The sequence below is a fragment of the Athene cunicularia genome, assembly GCF_003259725.1.
Source record: "Athene cunicularia isolate RWA chromosome 5 unlocalized genomic scaffold, athCun1 chr5_part1, whole genome shotgun sequence".
Lineage (NCBI taxonomy): Eukaryota > Metazoa > Chordata > Aves > Strigiformes > Strigidae > Athene > Athene cunicularia.
In genome coordinates, this window is record NW_020799101.1 from 19,418,191 (window position 1) to 19,437,752 (window position 19,562).

The window sequence follows — 19,562 nt, forward strand, 5'->3', positions numbered from 1 at the left end:
CTGATGTCTGTTCTTCCGTTTAGACTTTAGCATTCATTTGAAGTCTGTCCTTCTGCACTGATATCTCTATGGTGGTGCAAAACAACGACACAACCATGTGGGTCAAAGAAAGCAGAGGAACTATGTTTCTCTGTCAAAGGGAGACAAATTAGGAAGAGTTGTTAAGCCCCTCCTACTTTTTAGTACCCATCATGTGAGTTAGCTGGCAAATAATAGTGCTGTTGTATATTCTTCCTAGAACTTTATCACCAGTAACCTGTGACTTCTTAAGACATCTGTGATACATTTATGTTTTGTTGCTAAAGGTAGTAGCCAACGCATCTTATGCTAGAAAAAACACTTGAATTTCTGTTGCTAATTCCATCTCTAGCTCTGCTGTAGAGCAACCATAGGCTTTGTCTGATGAGTTCCTTTGCCCACTTGCCTAGAAATCTGTGTATTTTTCAGTGTCTTGGGCTAAGTTGGGGGAAAGGAATCATGTATTGCCTGCCCTAGGACTCATGCAGAGTTCTGTTTTTAGAGCAAATTTAATTTAAAAAAGTATTTAGAAAACATTAAAATTCTTTACTGTTAGGAGTTCTAGTACCAGAAACTAACAGATCTCCTTCTACAAAGGCAGAGGAGAAAGAAACTGGTGCTTACTTCAGTTTAGTTGAAAACATCTGGTTCTTTCCTGCTTCATGCCCCTCTGTATCCAAGACTGTAGAAAGATAAATTGCATATTTCAGAAAGCAGAGGTATATGCAAGACAGGTAGAAAGAATGAAAAAACATTTCTCTGTATTCTGACAGAGATAGGGTTTGGCTCTTTTCAGCCAAATAGTTTAGTTGTCTAAATCACAGCTTTTGTTAAGTCAGTTTTTCTTACTTGTTGCTATGAACTCTGTAGGAATCATCTTGGACTTTGTTTCCCAAGGAACAAAAAGAGGCAGCCAAAACTCTGGCCACTCTGAACTGCAGTCTTTCTGGACACTTTATTTAAAACTGTAATCTCTTTATATTTCAGAATTTGGCTCAGTCTACAAGAGATTGTCCTGCCTGAGATTCTGTGATCTTGCTCCTGTATTCCAAGGCAAAATAAACTGTTTCTTTCTAGTGTCAACATTTCTGAGGTCGTAGTGAAAATCAAAATCACTAAAATCATGTCTGTTCCCTGATGTTCATGCTGTCCACAAACCCTGCGTAAAGGAGGTTTTTCTGCCTGTTGTATCCTCAGCATTAGTCTAACCGTCAGCATCTAAGAAATTGTTGGACTCTGTTAGCTGCTTTCTAAGACTGCTACTAGATAATGCTGTCTAGGAGGCATGTCCAGGCTTCCTCTGTGTGTCTGTCAGATGTGGTTTGCAAGCAGAAGTTCTAGCGGTGCAGTGATTAGTCACATCCTAGTTCTGAATGACGACTCTGGTCTTTTCCTCATCCTCTCTTCCTGATAACTTTGCATTGTTGTGACTTGGATAAGTAGCAGTTGGAATTTTTCTGTAAAGATGCTGTGTATTTCTTCCACCTCATTGTTCACTTTTCATTAGATCTATGTCACAAGAAAACCTTCTGAAAGAATAGAATATCTTTCCTCAGAAAAAGAGGCAAACAGAAGATTTCACAAGAATGTTGAAGGAAATTGTTTTATTTCCTTCTTTTCTGTTCCTTCAGTAGACTGACACTCCAAGATCCATCCTAGTTCTCAAAAATCTCAACAAATAATTCAAATATTTAAAAGTTAGGGTATCTGCTGTCAGGTTTGTTGTTGTCGTCTTGTCTGGTATAAATGGTCTATGTTTCTGACCTAACCCCAAATGAGAATCAAGCACAAATGTTAAGCAACAGATATTATGTACAGCTACAAAATTTTGTCAGATGTAATTTTATCAATTGATTTGGCAGCAGATCTATGAATTTTTACCAGGAATTCCATGATTAGTTGTGTATTTTGGATTCCAGGGAATATAACTGAATGAATAACAGAGTTGGCACATGAGGAGTCTTAATTATCCATTACATGTGCAACTTCTTCCATCTAATGTGATAGATTAAAAACGAGCTTCAGCACATTCTAATAAGGAATTCTTCGTATGCCCTCGAATTTGGTGTAGTCCAGATATTTTTTTTTTTTAGAAAAGAACTCTGTTATTGTTAGAAATGTAATCTCCCAAATTATTTCCACAATCATAGCCTATGAAGAAGTCCAGTCATCCCCCTTCAGATCCTCTAATAACTTTACTGGAGGAAAACAGGAGTGAAATCGATCTTACAGTTACGCCTCGAGTGTAAAATTGGTTATGTGTAGAAATACTCGGAATGTCGCTTGTGTAATATTTAGGAAACCTACAAGGTGCATACATTCTGGATTATTATTATTATGGGTAGTTCTGGGAAACCAGTCTTTGTTCTTAAGTCCCAAAGAAAGTCTTTGGTAGGAATCCTTCCCCTCTACTCAGCACTGGTGAGGCCACTCCTGGAGTACTGTGTCCAGTTCTGGCCTCTGCAGTGCAGGAGACATATGGTGCTACTAGAGAAAGTCCAGTGAAGATGATTAAGGAACTGGACCATCTCTCCTGAGGAAAGGCTGGGAGAGCTGGGACCATTTAGCCTAGGGAAGAAAAGGCTCAGAGGGGATCTCATCAATTTATATAAATACCTGAAGAGAAAGTGTAAAGAAGATCAAGTTTGGCTCTTTTCAGTGGTGCCCAGTGACAGGCCAAGTGACTTTCCAACCAAAAATAATAATTGAAGTCCCAAGCTAAACAGTTGGGTCCTTCCAGAATTGGAAGTTCAGTTCCAAAGCTTCATGATTTTGACTACTAACATCCATTTATGATGTTCTTCTGACATGCAAATTCAAATAAAAATAATTTTGTATAAGTCTGTACTTAAGGAAATTATTTTTGAAATCATTTTTTCTTGAAGAAAATGAGACTTTGAGAATAAATTTTGGGTTTTTGATGTGCAATGGAATGTTTACTGTGAAACCTAATAGCTTTAATAGTTTGTTTTCTGGTAAGAACAGCAGGCTTTGGAGTGTGTGCTGGTGTGTCCCTGCTGAAACATGACAACTGGGATCATTCTCCATTTGCACTTGATGAAGAAACAGTGTTCTTGCTTCAAAGGATGAAAGCAGTGTAATGCAGAAGTCATGTAATGTGTTCCCTTCCAAGAGGTTTATTATAGCAACCCAAATCACTTGAATAGATTAATTCACCAAGCTTATGTACTCTTTGTGAAGAAGGCATTTTCCTTTTCTGAATACAATATTTAAGGGACTGATTGTTCTGTTTTTTCCAGGAGGTTTAGATTTGCAACTTAAAAAATCAGGCCTTTTCCTTAGGTTATTTGTAGGCTTATATGGTGCCATGTTTGTTTTGTTTATACTAAAGATAAATCCATCTACTCTCACTTTGTCATCTTCAGGTGTTCTTTAAGGGCAAAATCAGAATATTTCCCTCCATTAAAGAACTCATAACTTAATAGGACCTAAATTACGTTATAATTAACCGAATCAGTCCTCCTTTGAGCCTCTGGCTCAAGTATCTTTTTGACTGTCTATTTGCTAAAATGGTATTTCTTCCAGCAGAAGTAATTGCTAGGACAAGGAGTGAGATTACTCTGCTGACCACATCATTTTATGCCACTGTTCACAAGGACAAAGTCCCAGTTAAGCTCTGTCCAGTTTTTCATACTAAGTGATTTAAAATTGTCAAATGTGCAAAAGTCTGGAGGGAAGATTTGTGTTCATATCTTAAACAGATCAGAGGGAGAGATGAGAGAGAATAATCTTCTTTTTCCTTGAGGAAAAAACAAGTTCTCTGTGTAGTCAGTTCTAGAACACGCATTTGGGAACATGTGTTGTACCAGTCTGGAAGATGTTCTTTGAGAGATTTATTGTTGAATTTTCATTACAAGTTTGTCTGCTTTACTGAGAGCTTTGTGTGTTGCCATTTTAGAATACCTTTTGCTTGCATTCAATTTGATTAAAATGAAAATATTTTAGGAATACAGAATAAAATATTTCCTGGCTTCAGTTTTGAAATGGGACAAGAGTGTGCCTGTTGTTTAATATGCCTGCATATCATTGAAAGCTTTATTTTTCCTCATTAAAACTGCATGAATAGAAATCCCAAAAATATCCAACCAGAACTGAACATATAAAACATACCAGAAGCTGATTAAAGTAGATCGACACAGCAAGGAGCTAGAGGCTTATGAGCTTGCCTTCATGCATCGTGCTTTTCATAGCCAGCAGTCACATCACCTTCTGATGAGTCTGTCAGCACTCACAGGCAGGGTCAGATCAGGTCAATACTTAAATAAGAAAACATCTTGATGCTGTACAAAATGCTTTTCTTGATTTGGTAGTTGTCGCATTAGTTCTGAGAAAGAGAGCCAACATGAGCTCTAGGACGATGTCAGAGAAGAACAGGAAATATAACTGAAGGCTTAGTCATCTTTGATAATTAAAAATTTTTAAGTATTTTCTACAGAATTTTGAGGTCTTCCCTAATCTTTTAATTTTTCCAAAGTGCAATCAAAGCAACTGTGAAGGGTTTATATGAAGTCAAATGTTTGTGGTTTTTTAAATGTAAAATTTAAAGTTTCAGTTAAGACCTAAAATATACTTCAGGTTTAAAAATTAATTATTTAAGACTTGATTTTCCTCCCCCCCGTGTGTTTTAGATTGAATAGTATGCTGGTTTTGTCTGACATATAAAAAATTGAGTTTATATTTTACTGTAGTTATTAACACAAGCGCTGTAGGCTTTTTAAAAAGCACCCCTGGCTTGAAACAATACCTGAAATAATTAAAAACCTCCCTCAAACAACAAAAATTACAAAAAGTTATTTCTAGTTTTGTCATCTACAGTTTTGGAGTTTTAAAGTTGTAAGCTGATGCTGACATAAAGCTAAAAAAGCTGGAGAATTTAGTTTTACATTTTGTAATATTTCAAGGTTTTTTTTTACTTAGAAAAAATTCAAAATATTATTGTACCACTTCTGGAGTTACATTTGTGATTTGGGATGGCACTTCTCTGTCTAGCATCAGGGACTTCAAAAGAAAAAAATATTACTCATAAAAGTGGCAAATCTGTCTAATCTGGACTGATGAGGATCAGTCATATGCTTAATTTAAAATTTAGATTTAAGATATACCTAGAATCATAATGCTTTTATAATATTAATAAGGAAATAGGTTTATTCACAATATATTTATTTGACTTGGAATAATGTGTTGCTTTTGGTATTTTGACATGGTAGACAAAGTTACTGAGCACTTGAAATAATTTGAAAAGCGAAATAAAGTTAAAATATTCCTTGAATTTATGTGGCAGAGTGTGGAAGCTCACCTTGCCATTCTAATAATTCAGTTGAATGTTTAACCTAGATGCGGTTGAATGTTTTCTTCAAAATACATATAGTCAAGATTTTCTACACAGTGAGATTCTGGTGTGAGTGCCATCTGGTGTAGTATGAATTTCCCCAGGTGCATCAATGAAGCACATTACAGAATGTTATAGATCCATATGAAATTACTTTCATTAGGGCACAGATTGCTCTCATTACTCCAGTGGCTACAAAAGACTTTCATTTCTACAAGGAATAACCAATGTCATTATTTGTATTGCTGTTGTAGCTTTTACAATCAGAATGCAGTTCTTGATTTGTACAAAAAAGGTCAGAATCAGCCAAGATTGCCTTAACTCTTGGTAGCAAAAGATAGGATTGAATTTTTAAGATGCACTTATGATATCTATCAGTTATATATTGCAAAAGATAGAAACCATGAAGAATTCCAGTGTGTGCACCATCTGATAACAAATCTATGGAACATTTTTGATGTTGATCACCTTTCATTTCAAGTTTTTGTTTTTCAGCTTCAGTTTTGATCATGAAAGCAACAAAAGTGGTGTCAGCATTACTCAGAAAGTGGACAGACTTTGATATTTGTTAGTATAGCTGATAGCTGCGTTGAGGGAGACATCTGGGAGACATCTTCATCAGCCTGTGAATGTGAAGAAAATCTTTTGAAGGCCCTGTCCTGACATACCTGTTATTTTGGTGATACATGAAATATTCCACTATTACGCTTCATTTAAAGCAAGAAGTCTTTGTGTGTCCATTTCTGTTAGAAAAACAGTTTTTCTCATTGTTTTACCTAGCTGCTAGAGCATACCTGTATTATTAAATCTCTATAGAAATATTACATCTCTTCTTCAGAATAACTTTCCTCGGCCTAGCTGAAAAAGACTTTAACTGGGAATCCTCATTACTTTTGAGTGACTTCCTGGTAGACTTCTCTTTAATAGGATCTGTAAGATGGTGCCTAATGCTTATCCTTCAGTGAAAACCCTGGATATTCAGATACTACTTCAGCAGATAGAGTGGACAATCTTTACAACTGCTTTTTAAAGTTTTCTAATGTCACTGCTTGATCTTCCAAGCTTTTTCAGGGGAGTTTTCTTTATAGGGCCTATTGCTTTGGCCTGTAGACAGGGTGGATCAAGACCTGTATCTATATGCCCAGATGAGTCTGATTCTTTTGCTTTAAAAACAGGCATCACTTACTCTCATTTTAGCAAAAAAAAATTCCTTTATTTTTATCTCCCATCCTAATAGCAGTGTCCAACTTCTTATTGCTTAAATATTCATGGGATCATCTTTGAGAAATATTTTTTGTGGCTTAATTCTTTGGCAGTGTCTTGGTATTGTTTGTCTGTGGATTAGCATTGTTTTGCATCAGAGTGATGTTCTCATGCTGAGAAACAGTGGATTCATACAACGGGAGTAGTAACTCTTCCTGAGCTATGAATTGAAATGTCTCTTTCTCTGAGCTGAGGTAAGCCAGTTTGCTCACAGGAATTTTTTTACTTTATACTGTCCAAATATAAACAGAACTACTAGGTTTTAAGATGTGGAAATTTAAGTATCTTAAGCATATACCTTAGATTACTTCCAAGAGATTTCTCTGTGTTTGATTTGGCTAACAAACTGCTGGGATGTGTATTCGGTCTCAGAACTGGGACCCAATTTTCAGAAAATCCTCACCTGTGCATCCTTTTAGAACCTAATCAGGGCACAGTGGGGTAGGATTTGTGGCTGGCACAGGAGGACACCTGAGCAGACCCTGGCATTCTGTTTAGATTTGAACTTTCCTCTTCACAAGGATTGGTGTGATTTACAGTGGATGTTTCTTGGGGGTTTGAATTCAAGAGTTGAGAGAAGTGTGTCCAGAGTTTGGAGAGAATAATGTCATTTTTAACAAAGTGATCAGATTTGTAGGTACCACAGGTGGTACTTCCACTGATGGTTTAGCCAGATTGGTGACAGATCACATGCAGGGAAATTTTTCGTTTGCCTTTTACATTGTGTTGACTATAGGATGTATTACAGTTTAAACTTCCTTTGGCTTATACAAGTTATAGTGATTAGATATTTGACATCAAATTTTATGTAAATAAAATGCTTGATTCAGGTGAAGAATTCAACTTGAACAGAAGAGAAACCAAACTGAGACAAAGAACCAGATAATAATAAAGCAAATGTCTCCAAGCTGAAAATGTTTATAAAGTGCTTATAGTTATAGCAAAATCATTGTGTTCTCACCTCTAGCTCACACTTTTCACTCCTGATCATGTATTGTATTTTTTTCTTGACCAGAATTGGAGAATGAAATTTGTAGATAAGAGAGAATTTTATAACAGTTTTCTAAAAACTAGATGGAAAAAAATTGTTTTACTGCTTTGCTTCTTTCTAGTTATGTGGTGCACTTCTTGTGACTAAATCTAGTTGTATATAATGTTAAAAAGAAGAGTAAGCCTTCAATTTTCTGAATTATAGGGTAACTTACTATAATAATAAAGCTGCTGAAAATGTCACACTGTGATATAGGTGCATGCAAATATTATATATAAATACAATTGGGAAAAAAACCCATAACGTACCTAAGAGTAGAAGTCACTTAAAAATATTTTTGTATTTTAGTCATTTAAGGTGAGTGGTGGTGAGATGTCTCCATTTTATTATCAAGACAGCATGCATGCAGAATGAGTGGATTAATTCTGTGTTTTGTGTAGCTGACAACAGTTACAAACCTTCTCCTGACTTTTAGAATTGTGTTAATCCTCGTTCCCTGTTTATAATCCCTCTACAAGAGCAAGCAAGGTGAATGATGCTTTATCTTAGATCAAGACAAGAATCTGACAGCATTTGGAAATTGCCTGAGGGTTTATTGTCGTGAGTGTGACATTTTAAGCTAAATTAGTCTTCCAGAGTGCCTAGGGAGATAACAGGAAAATTTGAAGAACTGGTAAATGTTTGGTTTGGTGGTTTTTAGATCGAGGTTACACTTCAGAAAATATTTGCATTTCTTAGTTACAGGTTCCTTTAGTTACTGCTTTGTCAACTGCCATTTCTTTTACCGTAGAAATTAATACCATAAAAATGAATAGCATTTGGAACATTCTTCAGTAATAAATGAATTTATAAATAATTGTGATTTTTATCTTTTGCAGGTTACAGCAAATGCTTGTGATAACGAGTATACATTACATTGTTGGGAATAATGAACTGGATCATTATTCTTGAAATAAACATAATTTTAGAACACAAGAGCTGTATCTTATTGAAGTGTTGCTCATGAATGCTCTTTATCCATTTTCTCTTTTTGGTGTTTTTTAGTAATTAAGTTTGTGAGCCCACATGTGCAACAGCTTTCATTGCCCACCTAATACACATTGACCCTGGAGTCCGTATAGTATTACTGCATTTTCCAATGCTTCTTTCCTGGTTTTATGCTTTGGTACATGTGGGGTTTTTGTTGGTTTTAGCTGACAATCTTCCATGGAAATACTTCTGTTCTGTGGCCTCCATCACATTTTTATAGTTTTTCTAAACAATGGTTCAGCTGTTGTCCCAGCTTTAAGTTATGTCCTGGCTCATTTCACCTTTCTGGGCGTGAAGTTAGATGCTGGGATGGTAAATTTGAGACAAGTGTTACAGATGTTCTTGGCTTTCCTTTTCTGTAGGAAGACACATCTGGCTAACACCTGCAGAACATATGTATGCCTGGTGTTCTCAAGAGCTCGGAAAGAAATCTAGTTGATCAGCAGTCTCCAGGGTTGGCAAGATAAAGATTGTCTTAGTGCTTTCTTCTGCTTTAAACCTGCTTTGGTTGTTAATGTAATACAGTCCATTGAAGCACAGAATATTGTGCTTATCTCAGCTTATTTTGTTAGCAGCTTTGCCACTGCCTTCTTCCCACCATTCCTTATTTTAAGTCAACTGCTAATTTTATCAGTGTGACCTTTCTGTATAAAAGAAGAACCTTTCAAAAGTTGTCACTAATTATTCTGTGACTCCACTCTTGAATATTCAGATAAGTTTTTCATAATATATCCCATGGGAGAGAAGACTGAATTGCTGTTTAATATACTTATTCAGATATATGAAAGAAAAATATATAAGCTGTGATTTTTTTTTTTTTTAATGTAATACTAGAAGATCTAGGATTAATCACAAAAATAACAGAGGGAAGATTAATCTAGTTAAAACTGTTGCCAGTCTCTTATGGAGAAGCAGCAAACAGTGATGAGTGGATGAAGGGCTGATTGAAGGGTTTTACCATGACAGAGAAAGATTTAGAAATGAGAAAATTTTGTACCTCAAGCAAGTTAACAAGCATCCAAAATAATCCTTTCCTGGAAAGAAATTTTTAAAACTTTCCTGGCTACAAGATTTGGAGCAAATGCTTCTTTGACCTTAAATTGTTTATTCTATATATCTTGAATTCAGTAAACAGTGCAGTGAGTTTTTGTGCACTGAAATGAGAATGAGAGTGATTATAACAGTGATAATTTTTGTCATTCAGTTTCCCTTTCTAGCCTGTATTTCATTGCAAACTTTATTTGAAATTAAATCTGTTCTCATTTTATAAGCATACTTGTCTCAGTGTCCACGTAATTAAGTGGCTACAGCATGATGGTCTTTACTTAAGCTAAATAAGCAGTTTCTTAGCTTGTAAACTGGTTAGAGTGGGAAATCAGTATTTCCACTTTAATTTGAGGCTGCCTCAGTTTTTTAGTCTGTGATCATTTTGTATACTTTTCAACACTTGTATCCACGAGTGAAGAACTGGTTTCTAACTTAGTACGTGACGGATCCTAACCAAATCCTTTAATAGTGCTTGTTGATCTGTTAAGGGATCTTTTTTGAGCCATCATATGTAGTAATCCAAAACTGCTGAGTCCTGGACTGCCTCTCTCAAGTTATTGACAGCTTGCAGTACCTCTTCTTTCTGCAGATCTTGCTCTTCTGGGTTTTTTTCCTCCCTTTGACCCCCCTCCTTTTTTTTTTTTTTTTTTGGTATTGCTGTTACTGGAGGGGGTGTTATGTTTGACAGTTTAATAATTGTTGAAAGAATGAGTCTTAAGTTCTTGCATTGTCCCATGAGGAAAGAAGGAATTTAGATTTTTTTTTTTTTTTTTAGATGGTATTCTGGTCCTTGGTTACCTTCAGGCTTTAGTTAATGTCACATTATTGTACCACCAGTTATAAGTGGAATTGCTTCTTTCATATGAATAGCTAGTAGAAGATAATAGGACATAGCCCTAGCAAATTTATCTCCAAATCATTCTGGAGTATATGATTTTTCTGACTTTTCTGTGAGAAGAGGTTTTTTTTTAGCAGCATGCAAGTAATTTTGCTGCCTTCTTTTTCAAGGAGCATGTTAGAAAAGAAACGTTTCTCAGGTTGTGAAAACGTGTTCATGAAAGTGTCAATATCACATGGAATTGGAAAAAAAAACTAGCACCCCCTGGTCAGTCAAAAACTGAGTTCTCCTATTGGCACTGGCAAAATCATTCATATTGAAAAGAAGGGGAATGTCTTTATTTTTAATCTCTTTTCTAGAGATGGTAATTTTTTTACGAGAAAGCTTAAACCAATCCCTACCTCAGCAGTGGAGGACGTGGCTGTGGAAGGCAAAAATGGACATCTGCATAAAGTGGCCTGTAGTTCCCAGAATCTTTTCCCTCAGTTTTCATCCTTGAAGAGTTGGGAACTTTGCATCAGTGTTACTGTACTCATTCTCTAACTCTTTCCTTCATTTTGAAGTTCATCTGGTCTTTTTATTTTTTTTCCCCCCCTCCTGCTGATTTTTTTTGGTCAGATGGGAGCCCAGAGCAATTTTTAGGATTCTCTAGGTTGCTTATAAACATTTCTTGTTAGTCTAAAAACATTTGGATCCAAGAGGGGAGAATATGGAATGATAATGAGATAAACTGCAGCTGGGAATAATCTATGTTCATCCTCCCTGTCTCCAATTCAGATTATTTTACTTTGAAGTTGGATGCTTATACAATTTAAGGAATCTTCAGAGAGCTATATTTGACGTTATTGGTGCTATGACAGTAGCTGTATGGAAGACCCAGTAGTGATGCTCTATGATGACTACTGCTTTGTTTTGTCTATGGGAAGTGAGCATGCTCTGACTTACCTGTCTAAATTTTGATGAGAGATGTTTGCTTGTTACAGCTCTTTCTTCTTTAACAACTTAAATAGTATGACAGAAGTGGTTTGTAGTTTCTCCTGTCATTCTTTCTGGGAAAATACAGGTACATGGCAGCAAATAAGAAAATATCCACAACTATATGTAAATTGTCTGTAAACATACAATGAAAATATTTTTCTGTATTTACTCATAGAAACAATTTCACACTTGAATTAACACTTAATGAATAGATATCTGAGATGCTGTTATTTTACTGCAGTATTTCTTCATGCATTTTTACTGGTGCCCTAGTTTTATGAAGCTCAGGAGTAGTCACATGAACATGTTCTTGGATTTTCATCCAATATTGTTGCTAAGGAAACATCATCTTTAATACTGTGTCCTTGTCTGCAGCTTGTCTGTATTAATCAATGCCTGTTAATTCTCAGCACAAACCAAGTAAAAATGAAAATATAGTAATTGCTTTTATAATAGTTTGTTGTAGACTAATTCCTTCAGGATCCCACACCATTACAAATCTCACACAAATGGAGGGTCATCTCCATGTCTCTGCTTTCATCCCAGAGGAAGTATGGACATTTTTTTAACATTTTTTTAGTTTGTAGGCTGCACTTAATATTTAGTATCGTTAATCTAACATAGGTGTTGTACAGTGCATGGATCTTGTCAGAGTGGTGGAAATGCTTACATGCTGCTCTGAAGGGGAGAAAAAACCTTTTCTGTATGAAATATGAAAGAGGAGCTTGAATGTGCTAAATTGAGAAACATACCTCTTTCATTATACTGTTGAAATTGTAATACTGTATTTCAGCCTTCTTTGAATATCTATCTAGGAAAAGACCTGCCAGTCAGAGATATCAATGGAAGTCTCAGTTCTTTACAGATCCAGCTGTTTGGTTTTGTTACAATAGTGACAAACAGATTCAGATTTTTTTAATTTTCTACTTCTGAACTCTTCTGAGAAGTATAAAATTTTACAGCCAATTTCAAAATTAATTTGACTTAGCAGTTTGTTAGCCAAATTCCTGCTTGTTTCAGGGTCCCATTTGCCTTTTGGACATTTTCCTTCCAAAGACACTGCGTAATGTCTAAAATCTCTTCTTGAAAAGCTTAGGTCAGGAAGGCTGGAGGCAAGCAAAAAGGCCTGAAGAACTTGTCTCATTAGGAATATTTATTTCTTTTTTTGGACAAGCAGTGATATCTCATTCATCAGCTTAGTCATCCTTCAAGGAAGAGGAGAGAAATCAGGCAGAAGTTTACAGTCTAGCTGTGTGGGCTAGATGCAAGCACAGTTTCAGCAGTCAAACCTGGATAGGTCATCTCAACTTTAATTACCAGGGCTGTAAAAGAAACATGAGTTCTTTCCTTCAGAGTGCAGAGCTTCTCATTCCACTAAGCAATCTCCTTCTCCCTAGGAGAAAAAATGCAAGAAAATCTGTGTGAGGGAGTTAGTGTACTTAAGTCCACGTCACCAACAGATTTGGAAGCTGTCTGAAGAGTAGAGTCACACTTGTGCTTTTCTGCCTGCCCTCAGGGACTGACTAGATGGGTAGTAAGCAGCTACTTCAGATACCATCCCAATAGTTGTACACCTCTTTAGAGGTGTCTTGGAGATCTTAGCGGTATCCAGAGACAGCTCATACTTGTTTGATTCTGTTAACTGCGTCATGCCCATGAGTCAACATAGTCCCCGTACAGCAAATGTTTATGGTTATCCATTCCAGTTACATTTTTGTCTTTCTGCACTAAGAAGCTATTTACAATGGATTGCTCAGGACTGTTTTAGTAATGAAAGTTCATGAATATGTGAGTTGTATGAATGCTTTTACCCTATTAGACCAAGATACTGTACTCTTGCATTGATTGTTATGCCTGTAGGGATTGCTTATCCACTCAGAGTCAAATGAAATAAATGAAAAGGGCCTCCATATTGCTTAAAACTGGAGTCAAATCCTTGAGTTCTGATCAGGACTCAAAATTTCAGACCTGGAATTCAGTGTGGTGCCCCATGGGTGTAGTAATAGCCAAAACGTCAATATTAAGGAAAAGCATCTTCATATCATTCATGGTTCATATGAAAATCATGTAAGTAAGTGTGGCAGTTTGGCTTTTTTAGTGTTAGTCATAGAAATAGAAGACCCTTGACTCTTTCCATGCTTCCCATTTCCATGTGTCCTGATAGCCAGTCAGATAAAAATACTTGTAAGAGGTACTTTAACCTATCCTTTACTTCTTGGTGTGAAAGAAATTATGAGAGAAGGTGTTTTCAGGTGAGTATTTCTTCAGTCACTGCCAACAGCTCTGCTGTTCAGTATCCCTGAAATCCCTGCATATTGGCATTCTTTTAAAAAAAGCTTGCTGTTTTAAAATATTTACTGTATATTTATTTTCTTCTACTTCCAGTGACTGTCTCTAAAGATTGTTCGTGATTTACTGTAGAGACAGAAATGATAGGGGAAGGACATCAGTAACTCTATGGTGTTGTCTGTTGTGATTAAAATACTGGCTTTGGATCTTAATTTGTGCTGCATTATCCCATATGAAGGTAGAATTTCAGCTCAGTTGCTTAAGACCGTATTTTATATCATGATACAGAAAGAATTAATACTGTGATACTGCTATTAGTTATTATTTGCCATTTATTAATTAGAAGGAGATGAAATGTTCTCTGTATTCACCTAATACACTTTGAGTAGAATGAGTTGCCATGCTTGGGATAGGACAGCGTTTTCCTGGGCTTTGGTAGTGCCTTTACCGCTGCCCCTTCCATCTCCAATGAGTTGTGTTTGTCGCTTCTGGTCTTTAGTTAAAACATGCTAAGCTAATTTTTGGTTGATGGAAAGTGTTTTGTAAGGTGTGGCGTAGGGTGCTTTTGCATGTGTGTGTGTGTTCAGGGTGGTGCCTGAGTGTTTTGCAAACTTGGGGCTGTGGGGTGGTTTTCACTTTCCTGAAACTGCACAATGCAGTAATAGCAGAACTAAGTACAGGATTGAAGAGCTCATGAATCAGACTGCTGTGGTTTTACTCTTTTTTTTAGCTTCAGTTTCTTCTTTTTACTTCATTTCTCTTGAATTTCTTTACGGTCCATGTGGTCTTACCTCTCTGTGGTGTCACCGTAAAAATTAGATCATGCTGAATGCAGCATTTTCTCCACCAGATGCTTTTCATTTTTCCCCATGCATATGCCATCTGCCTGTGTGTGCTCTGGGAGATGTGCAGGTGTTGGTCAGGATTGGGTAGCAGAACTGAAATGAAATGTAGTAAGTTTTGTCTACCAGCTCCTTTCTGCATTGTTTTTTAATTATGAAGTTGCTCTGTCAAATAAAGAAGGAAGGAAAGAAACAGAGAAGTAATTATGGGATGAAGAGAAGCAGAGTGGGGAAATACTGGTTGCTTAGTCGTGGTGCTGAGGATAACATGGAGTAGCAAAGAAGAGGAATTCCTGTAGAAAGGTTGGAAGGTCCAGAGTCATCTTGCCTTTGTAAGTTTGAAGTTAAAGATTCCTGTCAGAGTTGTGAATGTGGAATTTGTCAAGCAGTATCAACCAACTGAAATGCTGTATTAAAAATACAAAAAATAGAAAAATGTATTGTGTAGTGTACATGGTTTTCTTCTTTTTGTATGTAGAAAATATACATCTTTTGAGTTAGATCTTTTTTTATGGTCACTTCCTGATTAGCTTTACCCTGAATATTTCTTCTATGTTTCTAGACACCTCTTGTCTCCACGCTTTGAACTTCATTTATCAAAATCTATGTTCATGTTTAAGATCATCTTACCATTGCAAAGTGCTAAACCTTTCTCCTTTCCAAGTGAGACTGAGAAGATAAATGCATGTAGTGTACTTTGTTAGTGGTTCTTTCCACCAGTCTCAAGATCATTACTCTATGATTACTTAGGGGAGGAGATTTTTTAGCAAAATTAAATAGCCAACTTTTGAAATTTTATCTTCCTGACTTACATGTGGTAATTCTCATATAATTTTGGACTGCTGTACCTAGTCCATGTAGAATATTAAGTAGCTTGTTTGGGTTTCTGTTAGAATATCTTCTTACTTTTCTGTATTATGAAATATGAATCTTCAAATCTCATGTCCTCCCTTGCAGCTTGATTGCATGAACAAACAAAAAAAAAAATAGCTTGCTGACTGGCATGCTTTCTAGCTTGGTTCCAGATTTAACAAAACAGTTCTGATGATCCACCGTGGACTTTGAAAGTCTCAGAAATACAAACTAAGAAGATTCTCCACAATGTTAGAAATGTGAAAAGTTAGTAATTATTCAAAATCAACTATTCCCACTTGTTCTATATTAAAATTAACACATTTAAGATAATTTTCATCTCACTTCAGTTTAGTTATCTGAATTCTAGTCCTAACATCTACTCTCAGCTAGTCATGCTTTGGCTTGCTGTATGATCAGTGGAGAGATAGCTTCAGAAGTCTATTCAATCCTCTCATAAAAAAGGATGCCAGATAATATGTGGAATGAAGTACTTCTGGAGATGCATATCTCTCTGCATTGATGATAGATGTGTAGATAGCTAAACACTAACTTTTGCTGTCTGTCCTTTGGGTTTTTAAATGTCTAGAAATAGAAAAAAAAAGGAAATTTTTTTTAAGTGTGTGAAAATCTGGTCTATTTAATACACTCTGTATTTTGGAGCAGAGGATTAATGGCCATTCTGCAGTTGGCTTAACTGGAGAAGGCTTGAATGTTCACATCCAAGAAAGGTGGTGGCATATACTGTATTATAGGAATTTTACAGTAACTGTGGAGTCTGTGATACAAAATGACTTGTTAATATCTACTATCAATGGGAAAATATTGTAAAATAATTTTTAAGGAAAAATATTAATGCAACCTACTAGGCAAAAGTAAAAAGTTTCATGCAAAAATATTTTTATATCTTTTTCTTTGGCAGCCTTGCTTTGCATCCTGAACGTGTGTTGGTGGCAACAGGTCAAGTTGGAAAAGAACCGTACATCTGTGTGTGGGACTCGTACACTGTGCAAACTGTATCTGTTCTGAAAGATGTTCACACACATGGTATAGCTTGCTTGGCTTTTGATTTAGATGGTCAGGTATGTGATTAGTATTCTTTTTTCAAACAAATAAATTGTTTATCTGTCAGAAATCTTATGTAGCTTTTTTTTTTTAAGGAAGTATTTAGGTTTTATCTGTTTATTCTCAAGTTGAGGCAAAAAGTTGGCAGTAGTAGTGACTGACAAATATTCACATTTGTCAAGAAAAGCATAACTTCAAAAAAGTTTTGCGTGAAGATGAGGTGATAGGCAGGTTCTTGTAGTCTGTAGGCCACAATTCAGGGTTACACCAAATGTTTGGAGATAGTGGATCTCTCTTGTGTGTCTTGTGCAAAAAGTGATGGCAGTCCTGTTGTGTTACTACTCATCTTGGACTCCATATGTCTTCAGGCAGTAAACCCTTCTCTGTCATGCATTGCATGCATTGATGGCTCTCCATGTTTGATTGTTCAGACTTGTATCTGGGATCTAAGTGTCAGGAAAAAAGTTTTTTTGGATTATATTTTGTTACGCTAAAACATTATCTGAGTAGTAAATTGGTTCTGAGTCGCTACCTGTACGGGAGATAATTTTTACCAGACACTTGCTCCTGTGAGTAAAGAGGCTTTCTTGATTGATGTATTGGAAAATACACATTAGGTAGCAGCTGAGGAGGTATTAGCCATGAAAGTCCTTTCTGCAGTTGTGCTCTCCTGGTTTTATGCAGCACTTGTTTCCCTCCTACTTAGCCTTGCAATGTGATACTCAGATTTAGCTACATTCTCAGTTCCTTTCACTTGCTAAAAAGGTCAGCATCTGTTATTTACATCCTCACTTGAGAAAGCAGTAGTATTGCAGAGACCAGTTGCTGTCCTTATTAAGACAATATCAAGTGGAGCTCTACTGAACACAACTAGAGGAGAGCCTAGCTATAACTTGTTTCTGTTAAAACATGCTGTAATTGTTGTAGGGAGGTTTTTCATTTGTTGGAATGACCTACAGATTTTATCATTTAGGTTTCTCGGTGTTTAGGGAGTCAACTTTCAGTCACCTTCTTTCTTAGAACATAATTTTTGCTTGCCATTGCTATGTTTTCTCTATGCTTTTGTCTGTGTAACTTGTCATGTCACTTCCTCACTTGAACACCCTTAATAATTTAAGGTCAGAACGTATCTAATTAGGATTGAAGTCCCCTCATTCTTTTTTAGAATGCTGTTATGCATTCTCTGTGTGTATTGGAGGAAGTTGAATGTAGATCTGTGACTTGTTCTGGGAGTACCCGGTACTGATTCTTGCGTTTAAAGCCATAAATAGTCAGAATTTAGGCTGTCCACTTTTCTCAGCATTTCCATATGATCACCATTTTCATTGCATGTGTTAGAAATCTGAGGTTGCAAAGGAAAGCTGGTTATAGGTTTTTGAAGATCTGCATCTCCAGAGTTGTCTCTATATGGAGATACAATAAAACACAAATCCAGTTCAGAAAGATCTGCAAAATATGTTTACATCTTGCCTATCCCTATAAATCCAAATTTGTCACAGTCCTTGACCAGGTTCTTTTAGATTGTTTAATATTTGATATTAAACATACTTACTTGATATATTTGGCATTATACGGGATTTTGATTTAGTAGAGTGATACAGCAATATACTGAAATCACAGCACAAGAAATTGCAGTATACAGGTGAATCACAATAAAAATGTGGTTCCTGTTACTGGTGTCTATATGATCACTGTCATGATGCTGGCCATCTCCAGTCGCTGAGAAGGAATATGTGGATTGAAGTGAGGTCAAGCCCATTGCCATCTTCAAAGTTGCTTTATGATACATTCTTCCCTGAGCTCAGTTTTTGCTCTTCTCTGAGCTCTGCTCCACTGTGGGGGTGTGCTGGTTGGTAACAAGATTTTCTGGTTCTTGGGAGAACTGAGAACATAATTTAATCTCCCTTTTTGAGAAGTCAGTGTATTAGGTTATGTCTGGAGTGGCATCACCCCAAATTTTTGTGGTGGGTATGCAGTAATTTTAAAACTAGTCTGCATTTACGCCTCTCATTCTGCAGTAGAACTGGAATTGAACTGCATGGAAGTGTAGCTGGAATTAAAACTGATGTTCCTTCCAAGAATGTTTGCAAAGATGGAATCGAAAGATTGAACTTTGCGGTGTCTGAAAAATTGAAGTTGGCATAAATAAATATGAGGCATGGATAGCAATTTTATTTAACTTGTTTATTTTTCTTCTCATACTCTTGGATCTTTTCAGACAGTAAAGAAATTATGTTATTTGGAGTAGGTTTCTGTCTTTGGGAAAAAATTTACTTAAGTTTGAGGTTTGCGTTTGCTTTTACAAACTCAAACTCATTTTACAAATTGAAACTAAATTTGTCTTTAATGTATGTAAGTATTAACTGCTGAACAGTGGAAAAAAGTTTGTCCTAAAGATTTGCAAAGCTTTCATTTCTCAAAATGTTACAATTTGTGCATAAACTGAACAAAATTACTTAATTTTCTTTAAAAACAAAACTTGAAATCACTCAGCTTCTTTTTAATCTGACTTTTAATACTGTTAGTCTTTCTGTTGAGAATTTCTATAGGGAAAATAACATTTTGACTGGTTAAGAGATGCATTAAAAGTGGACTCTTGGCTAATACAATCAATGATTTGTGTCCAGAAATCTGTGCAAAATATCTTCACAGTTGAAGATAAGACAGGCTGCAGAGCATAGGAAGATCTCAAACATTTGTTTTCTCCTTATTTTCTCAGAACAATCTTTTAGTCCTTACTAGTTTTACAGCTTAACTGGCTTCAGACTCTTTCTTAATATTAAAGACATCACGAAATTTTTATGTTTGGGGTCTTGCTGGATTTTGGTTTGAGGAAGGATTCAGAAAGGAAGTGTTACTCATACATGTTTTGAAGAATTAAGCAAAAGAAGCTTTTAACTGTTTTTTATATTTTGTTTGTTTCCAGTAAGATTGCAGATTTTTTAAAAATCTCTTGAACTTGTAAATATTTAAATTCTGCAAGTTATATGTAAGTAAAGG

General features: G+C 36.0%; 1 protein-coding gene across 1 annotated transcript in view; it reads left to right on the plus strand.

Moving 5' to 3' along the window:
- Positions 1–13,746: 13,746 nt before the first annotated feature.
- EML5 (echinoderm microtubule associated protein like 5) overlaps positions 13,747–19,562 on the plus strand; it is a 102,927-nt gene continuing 97,111 nt past the window's right edge. The window contains exons 1-2 of the mRNA XM_026849263.1: positions 13,747–13,766; positions 16,420–16,579. Coding sequence (XP_026705064.1) covers positions 13,747–13,766; positions 16,420–16,579 — 180 coding nt within the window. The remainder of the gene's footprint in view (positions 13,767–16,419; positions 16,580–19,562) is intronic.